This window comes from Mus caroli, chromosome 6, assembly GCF_900094665.2.
Source record: "Mus caroli chromosome 6, CAROLI_EIJ_v1.1, whole genome shotgun sequence".
Lineage (NCBI taxonomy): Eukaryota > Metazoa > Chordata > Mammalia > Rodentia > Muridae > Mus > Mus caroli.
The window spans coordinates 120,869,554-120,878,546 of NC_034575.1; the positions used below are offsets into that span (position 1 = coordinate 120,869,554).

Consider the following 8,993-nt stretch of genomic DNA (forward strand, 5'->3'; position numbering starts at 1 on the left):
ACGACTGGGCTGCTCCCCTTCCAGAGCAAGTGTCCACTCCTCCAGCCTCCTTCAGCCCCAGGCTGTGCTTGCTGACTGAAAGGATTACCTTTGAAGATGAGTCCCAAGAGATTCAGGAAGCCGTTNTCCTCTGGCTCTGTGTGACTGAAGGGTTCAGANTCCNGGAAGCGACTGGTAGCTTCCCGAGCGAGAATAATAGCCTGTCTAAAAAGAACAGCAGCAGCCTGTCACCAATTTAGCACCAGAGTCATGGTCCCTGAAGGCCTTGTAAGAGGTCCGACCTAACAACTTCATCCAGCCCTACATGCGGTACCCTATAGAAAAGGCTTGGCTCATGCTTAATAGGACAAGCAGTTCCTACTAAGCAGTCAAATACAAACCCCTGAGCCTTTACTGTGGTCCTCAAAGAACTTGAATAAGCTTTTAAAATCATAAACCCAGAGCTAGCCAGATAGCTCAGTAGGAAAGGGTGCCTACCACAGAGCTTAATGACTTCAATGCTAGAACCCACAGAGAGGGAACTGATTTCCCAAATTGTCCTCTGACCTTTACAAATGCTGTAAATGTAAAAACAAGCCAAAGCAAAATCAAAACCTACTGCAAACATGTGTGTAAAACCTGCTATGGATGGAAGCACCAGACTTTCAATAATTTGTTACTTTTATGGCTTAACTGTCGTAAATAGTTTTACAGTGAGGTCAGATGGTCATGAACTCACTAGGTATCCCAGGCTGCCCTTCAACTCCCAGTCCTCCCACTTCAGACTTCCCAGTCCTGGGATTACAAACAAGTGCTGCTGCCCCACAATGACACTGAGGAGCCACAAAACACATCACGGAGTGGGCATGGCTGGGTGTCGTGGCTGGTTGGTGTGGGCCAGCGCAGCGGCAGAACATATGCTTAGCAAGCTCCTGGGTTTCATGTCAAGCAAGCAAAACAAAAATATGGCAGTTGGCACAGCGACTGGTCTATGCTATGCCAGGGCTTCGTATCTGAGGCGAGCCCTCTAGCAACCGAGCAATTGCCATCCCTTGTCACCTTTTGGAGACAAAGTCTTGCTACAAAGGCCTGGCTGTGAGGAAGACTTGTTTAGATCTTGCTGGCCTTGAACTTGCATCACCCCCGGCTTCTGCCTCCTGAGTACTGNGGTTACAGGTACGCACCATCACACTAGGTTCATTTAATTTCATGAAGTTCTAGGGATCAAATCTAGGGCCCTGGAATTACAGGCCTATGCCACAGACTAAGCTCCTGAGTAGTTTCTAACTACTTGGAAAAAACATTTCCAAGTAGAAAAGCAGTTGTGGAATACGCATTTGGTCAGACATTACTACAGCAAAAACACCTGCCACTTCCCGCAGCAGCGGACATAAGTTCAAATCGTCTTTAAGGGCCCCCAAGTCTCTCCAAGGTTAACTAAACCTACACACCGTCAGAGCACCATGTTCTTTCATACACTACTACACACCATCAGAGCATCCTGTTCTGTCACATACTACACACGGTCAGAGCACCNTGTTCTGTCACATACTACACACCGTCAGAGCACCGTGTTCTGTCACATACTACACACTGTCAGAGTGCCCTGCTCTTTCACATACTACACACCGTCAGAGCATCGTGTTCTGTCACATACTACACACCGTCAGAGCACCCTGTTCTGCCACATACTACACACTGTCAGAGCACCATGTTCTGTCACATACTACACACCGTCAGAGCACCGTGTTCTGTCACATACTACACACCGTCAGAGCACCGTGTTCTGTCACATACTACACACCGTCAGAGCACCGTGTTCTGTCACATACTTGTAACTTGCTTTGGCAAGCAGTTGGNGGATGCGTCCTTTCACCCCCTCTGCAGTCTCTGCATCAGCAATTTGATGATCTCCCTCTTCCTGGGGAAGTTTCAGGAGCTGCTGCAGGGTCGACTTCAATTCTGGCAACATGGCGTCCCACTCCTCNTCGGGGTCTAGTGCTGCAGCTGAATGGGAGGGAGTCTCAGTTGGTCTTTCCTGGAGGTTGTGACCACAGCAAGAAAGTAAGGCAGCCTCCCCAGGCAGGGACTACTCACTCGCAGTTGCACTTCGCCTCTGGGCTCGCATTTCTTGTAATTTTTGAATCTCCTTCTGCAGTGGTCCAGCAAGGTCGATATCACTAAGCTGTTGAGGTAGAACGCATATCATGTCACTAGATTACAGAACTCCATCCTTGTTTCCATTCCGTCCCTCTTCTGCACACACCACGGTTCCTTACCTTGCAGGAAAAGGGATTATTNGCTAGAAAGCTGGCCAGCAGCTGAATGGCATTTTTACACACTAGCACTGACTTGTCTGCCAGCCGTCCCACTGCCAAGGCCACCACTGCCTGGAAACGGGTCAGGGGGAGTGCCTAGATGAGCAGAGAGAGAATCAATTCAAATCTACAGCATCCAACTGCAGCCTATTGGGGGGAAGATTCAGTGGAGGATATCCANGTATGCAGCTCAACACGAAATCTTAGCCCTACTTAAAGAGGTTGGACCCACTGTGAGTCTAAACTCAGCCACCCACTCACTCTAAAGCTTTTCTGTGGAATTATAAAATATTTCAGCACCACACACTTTAGTTCTTAACTGGAGCAGACACCTCTGTCCTTGGAAAGGGAAGCATTATTACTGCTCATAACAATCTCAAGTATAGGGGCTGGAGAGATGGCCTAGTGGTTACGAGCACTGACTCTTCTTCCAGAGGTCCTGAGTTCAAATCCCAGCAACCACATGGTGGCTCACAACCATCCCTAATGAGACCTGACTTCCTCTTCTGGTGCGTCTGAAGACAGCTACAGTGTACTTAGATATAACAATAAATCTTAAAAAAAAAAAATCATGTTTAGACTCTTCTTTGGGGCAGTTACTAGATTCTGCATCTATTTTTAAACAACAACAAAACTTTCTTCAGGGGCTAGAGAGAGGGCTCAGTGGTTAAGAGCACTGACTGCTCTTCCAAAGGTCCTGAGTTCAAATCCCAGCAACCACATGGTGGCTCACAACCACCCATAATGAGATCTGATGCCCTCTTCTGGTGCATCTGAAGACAGCTACAGCATACTTGGATATAATAAATAAATCTAAAAAAAAAANACTGGCTGCTCTTCCAGAGGACCTGGGTTCAATTCCCCAGCACCCACATAATGGCTAGCAACCATNTGTAACTCCAATCCTAGGGAATAAAATACCTTCGTCTGGCCTCCACGGCTACTGCATGCATGTAGCACACGGACACAAGCTGGCAAAACACTCATACACATACAATAAAAATAAAGAAAAAAATTCTTAATTGAGGCAAGGTCTATTATAGCCCCGTATGTCTTCAACCTTTCTGTGTGGCTTAGGATGACCTTAAACTACTGACCCTCCTGCCACTGCTGCTATCTATCAGGTGTGGTCTGGTTCAGGCATGACACAGTGCTCAGCCAGTCTCTCTTCACTTTGGCAAGTACACAGAGGACTTTTAAGAGTTTCAGCAGAGAAGGTTGTTCACCTTCTGTTGGACAATTCGGGCAAAGAGCTGCAAAACACGGCTCCGAACAAAAGAGTTCACATCATGGCCATGAGCTTGCAAGATGTCCAAGAACTGATCTCTGGTTTCTCGAGCCGATTCTTCGAGCTGGTCACCATTTAGAACCTGTAGTACCATCTCGGCTATAGCTGCTAACACAGCATTGCGCATCATGTAATTCTGAGAGAGAGAGAGAGAGAGAGAGAGAGAGAGAGAGAGAGAGAGAGAGGAGAAACATTGGAACACATCTCTCAACTTCTATATATACATTTCCTTCCCTAAACACTTCTGGTTTAGATTGCTTATGCTAAGCTGTGACTTTTCTGGTCAACTGTCTAGATCTATGTGCCCAAGATCAAAGAAGATGCTGAAACCCAAGTGGATTTGTTTGATCAGAAAATGTCAGAAGAAAAATAAGAGCTAAAATCAAAGGGTGGGGATTCATAATAGTCTGAAATGCTTGGAACACAGTATTTTGGATTTTGTTTATCTGTATATACATTTTATCTTAGGGATGGAACCTAAATCTAAATGCAAAATATATCTATGTTTCAAATATTTCATACACATAGCGTAAGGGTAATCACTGATAATTAAAACATTTATTTTATGTGTGTGTGTTCAGCTTGCAAGTTTATCTTGCCTTGTGTGCCCTGTATTCAGTAAATCCAGGGTCAGTGTAAACTGTGGACTTTGGGTACTGATCTATCAACCAGTCAGAAGAGGACACCAGATGTTCTGCAACTGGATGTTAGGAATTGAACCCAGCTCCTCCCCCTGCACAACCCCCCCCCAAGTGCTTTTAACCTCCAAGCCATCTCATCAGCCCATTAGACAATATTTTTAGTAACTATATATATGAAATAGTTTTACAGTATGGAATTTTCCACCTGTGATATCTACTTGGATATCAGGATATCTGATTATGCATCAGAATCAGGATTTCTGTTGCTTAAACTATACTTGAATAGAACATCTGGCACTGGCAAGACGGTTGTTCAGCAAGTAAGGTGCTTGCCACTAAGCTTGATGGTCGGAGTTTGATCCCCAGGGCCAGTGAAGGGAGAGAGCCAATTTGCACATGTATGTACACATTATACACATACATGCTAAGTAGATGAATACATAATTGCTTTTCTTCTGAGACAAGGTCTCACTCTGCAGCCCTGTCTGGCCTACAAGTATGACAAGCAGGCTGGCCTCAGAGAGAGCCACCTGCCTCTGCATTCTGGGTATAGGGATTTAAGATGAGCGCCACCATGCCTGGCAAATAACAATTAAAACCTAAATCATGTCTATCCATCAATGCACAGTTGAGGAACATTTCTTCTCATCCTTTATATGAGGCCACAAAACGTTTGAGCCTTATGAATAAACATTTGCTTTCCTTCTTACTCCTTAGGGACACAGAAGAGCAGAAAGCGGCCTCAGTGCCAAGAAGTCTATTATGTAATCCGGGAGAGAATAGGACAGGGGATTTTTTTCCCCCTGCCCCGGCCAAGAGCCAGAGAACAGTTGCACAGAGAAGTTAAAGAAAATTAGATCAATGAGTAGACTGTCTTTGACATTTACCTAGGAACCCCCAGCACTAGCCTGGGAAGAGGCCAGGTAAGCATCCAGGAAAGAGAAGTAAGAAGAACAGCACAGTTTGGTTGAGACAGNTCATTGTCTGTAAAAAGTAAGGCTAGCCAGATGGGGGCGAGAGGCTCCAGGCCAAGGAGTGCATGGACTGGGCACCAAAGCTAAGTCATTCTCATTAGACAGGCTGTGGAATGGCTATCTCATCTACCAGTACTGCACAAATCCAGAAATACCACTTATAAAGGGCTCCTCCTGTGTTTCCCCATAGGAATGTCACAGTGGTAAATCTAGACAACCTTGTCTTCTTTATGGTAAATTCTATTTTGGGGACAGTTTTGCTTTATAGCCTCAGCTGGGTCCTCCTTCCTCTCAGCCCTCTGGGTCTCAGATTCTAGGCGCACACTTCCAGCCTAANTGAAAGCTACTTTTTCAAAAAACAACCTAGAAGCCAGGTGTGGGTATGCAAAAGAAAAAAAAAAAGGCTGGAATTTCAGCACTTGGGAAATAGAGTTTGAAATTCAAGTCCAGCCTTGGCTACACAGCAAGTTTGAAATAAGCCTAGGCTATGTAAGACACTGCGATGGAGAGGGGAAGGGAGAGGGGAAGGAAGAGATAGAAGATGGTTGTGAACCTTCCCTAGGTATGGCAGCACATCTACACTTCTGGAACTTGAGAGACAGCCAAGGCTACATGGCAAGCTCCCCTTCTTTCTTTCTTTTTCTTTTTTTGGTTTTTCGAGGCAGGGTTTCTCTGTGTGCTTTGGCTGTCCTAGAACTCAGAAATCCGCCTGCCTCTGCCTCCCGAGTGCTGGGATTAAAGGCGTGCGCCACCACCGCCNGGCGCCCCCCTTCTTTCTTATCTTTTGTATATACATGTTTGAGATGTGTGTTTGTGTGGAGCACGCATGCACCATGGAACGTTTGCAGAATTCAAAGGACGACCCTGAGTGTCAGTGTGCCCGTTTCCTCTGCACAGACTCACATACAAGTCAAACACTCACACACATAAACTTTTTTTTCTTTCTTGTTTGTTTGTTTGTTTTTTGACACAGGGTTTCTCTATGTAGCCCTGGCTGTTCTGGAACTCACTCTGTAGACCAGGCTGGCCTCGAACTCGGAAATTCGCCTGTCTCTGCCTCCCAAGTGCTGGGATTAAAGGCGTGTGCCACCACTGGCCAGCACATAAAATTTATTTAAAAAAAAAAAGTTTAAAGGAAAGGAAAAACTTCAACCTTTAGAGCATGCTTATTATTAATACAAATAAATCCCTGGGCTGATTCCCAGAACCACATTAAAGTGAAGAAGAAAGAGAAAGTGATTTCAACACTAAAGCCCCTCGACAAATCTGAGCTTCCCCAGATAGACTACCTCTCCATCCAGATGGTCTAGCAGAATGCACATGTTGGCCATCAGGACAGTTGGGATTCGCTCTGCTAGCTCAGTGAGGAAAGCCGCAAAGCCCTTTGCCCCTGCTGTGTCTCGACTCAGCTCCTGTGGACACTTCTGTCCAATCTCTCTACANGGGAGAAAACAGATACAGTAAGAAAGCTCAGTTACTGAGTTCCCAGTTAGGGAANCCAANAGGCTTCAGGGCTGAAGGAATCCAACGTCACATGGAGAAAGGACCGCTAACTTCCTTTCTCCCCCAANGCCCCAGGAACACAGACACTCTGGGAGGATTACCTTACAATCTCTCCCACTATGCTCTTCATCCCGTAGTCTGTTGCCCACAGAGTCACGGCTGTCACCAGCACAGNGGGCAGGTGCTCAAAGTGCTGCAGCATCTGGATGATCTTCACAGTGGCACCTGGGAGGTGGAACGTTAGCCATTCAGAGTGCTGCAGAGCAGGGGGCGGAAGCGAGCGAGCGAGCAAGCGAGGAGGAAGGCAACTCACTGAGCATATGGTTGTAGCGGACCAAGGCCACCCCAAGCAGGTGTGCTATGGCCTCCTTGGTGGAGCGGTTCTTCTGGTGACTAATGGTGGGATTCTCCAAAAGGCGGTAGCAACACCCAGTAACCAAACTAAACAAAAAAAGGATGAACGGGAAGAAATGAGCTGTCTGAAGTCGAGATGCCAGGCAGCTGCTGTTACTCAATCCTGTCCCTACTATGTCCATCTCAAAGTTTCTAGTTCTCAGCTCTTTCAGTCTAATCGTATTCTACACCAAGGATTCTTTCCTTTAGGATTTAGTAAATTGCAGCCAGTTACCATGACAACAAAAAGCCAGCCTATAAGATGAAGANGGTGAGGCAAGGTTAGCGAAGACTTCTCATTGTTAAAAATGGGAAGTTCGATCTTTACAGACTTTTAAATTACATCTGCTGTAACTAACTGACCTTTTACTTTCACTTTGGTTTTAGTGTGTGTGTGTGTGTGTGTGTGTGTGTGTGTGTGTATTCCTGTCTGCGCATGTGGAAATCAGAGGTCAACCTTGGGTTTCATTTCTCAGGAGCTGTTTTGCCTTGTTTTTTGAGACAGGGCCTCTAGCTGGGACCCGGGGCTGGCCGGCCATGTGTCCAGACATCTGCCCGTCTCGACCTCCTCAACACTGCGCTCCATTTGGCTTTTGATGTGAGTGCTGAGGATCAAACTCAAGCCCTCATGATTTCATGGTAAGTGCTTTACTGACAGCTACCTCCCCGACCATTACTTATTTGGAGATAGAGCCTCACCACTATACAGCCCTGGATGGCCCAGAAGTCTTTATGTTGACCAGGCTAGTCTCAAACTCTCAAGAGATTGGCCTGCCTCTGCCTCCCAAGTGCTAGGAGTAAAGGCGTGCGCCATGCGCCAGCTTCACCTAGGGGATTTTTAGTAAACACATCTTCATGGATATATGGGTATTAACAATGAGAATTTCATTGTGGTGGCACATGCCTTTAATCCCAGGACTTGGGAGGCAAAGGCAGGTGAACTTCTGTGAGTTCAAACTCTGTTTGGTCTACATAGACTTCCAGGCCGACCAAGGCTGCACAGTGAGACATTGTCTCTCAAAAGGGGGGGAGGGGACAAGAGAGAAATGCACATTCCATTCAGTATGTACTATATGTATGCATGTAATACACTCCTGTGTACTATTGCAAATAGAACTAAGGGATGAAGTATTTAAAAGGCTTATCTAGCACCAGAACCTCATTTTGCACTGCTCAAGATCATCTGCTCAAGTTGCACCCTAACTCCCCACCTGACAAATTCTTCTTCAATTGCTGAGTGGTTCCATAGGTGACGGATGTCCAGCTGGAGCAGCTGTGTTAAAAGCTGAAGAACTGGTTGCCTCTCTTCCTCCCAGTCAAAGCCAAGGGTTGCTTTGGCCCGGGCTCTCTTACCCTAAAGTGAAGGTGGGGATCAATCAGAGAGAGCAGCGGTCATCTAGTCCCTGTGCCCGCACTCAGTCTCAAGGCAAGGCCAGGCAGTACCATGGAGGGTAAGCTCTAGAATGCACAAGAACTACTTGTCAGGGAAGGAGAGCTGGACCTTAAGTGCGCCCTCCTAAACCCCAAGCAAGAACAGTAAGCATGNGAAAATCATTGGGTTCTTTCCCATCAATTCCTTTCCCCTCACATAAAATAGGTCAGGGATATCAATTACCTTCCCACCAATGTCCAGGTCAATGAGGCTTGTCTGGCTGGTCATATTCTCAAAGGACTCCAAAAGGCGGATCAGGGCATAGCAGTTCATTTTGAGGGCATTTAGGTGGGCGCTTCTATCTGATCCACTCAGAGCTGCATCATCCAGGATGGACGACAGTTCCTGGGAGTGGCGGGATACCACTGTGAGGGGCAGAATCTGGGGGTTGGTCTCATTGGCTTTCTTCACATAACCCAACTTCCAAACACTTAGCACTTGTAGCCATCAGATTACCAAAGATCT

At 46.5% G+C, this 8,993-nt stretch overlaps 1 protein-coding gene across 1 annotated transcript in view; it reads right to left on the minus strand.

Moving 5' to 3' along the window:
* Ncapd2 (non-SMC condensin I complex subunit D2) overlaps positions 1-8,993 on the minus strand; it is a 22,846-nt gene that overhangs the window by 10,830 nt on the left and 3,023 nt on the right. The window contains exons 3-12 of the mRNA XM_029478268.1: positions 8,712-8,958; positions 8,308-8,450; positions 7,017-7,144; positions 6,805-6,928; positions 6,490-6,637; positions 3,524-3,721; positions 2,259-2,393; positions 2,077-2,164; positions 1,812-1,986; positions 89-204 (exon numbers count right to left, since the gene is read on the minus strand). Coding sequence (XP_029334128.1) covers positions 89-204; positions 1,812-1,986; positions 2,077-2,164; positions 2,259-2,393; positions 3,524-3,721; positions 6,490-6,637; positions 6,805-6,928; positions 7,017-7,144; positions 8,308-8,450; positions 8,712-8,958 — 1,502 coding nt within the window. The remainder of the gene's footprint in view (positions 1-88; positions 205-1,811; positions 1,987-2,076; positions 2,165-2,258; positions 2,394-3,523; positions 3,722-6,489; positions 6,638-6,804; positions 6,929-7,016; positions 7,145-8,307; positions 8,451-8,711; positions 8,959-8,993) is intronic.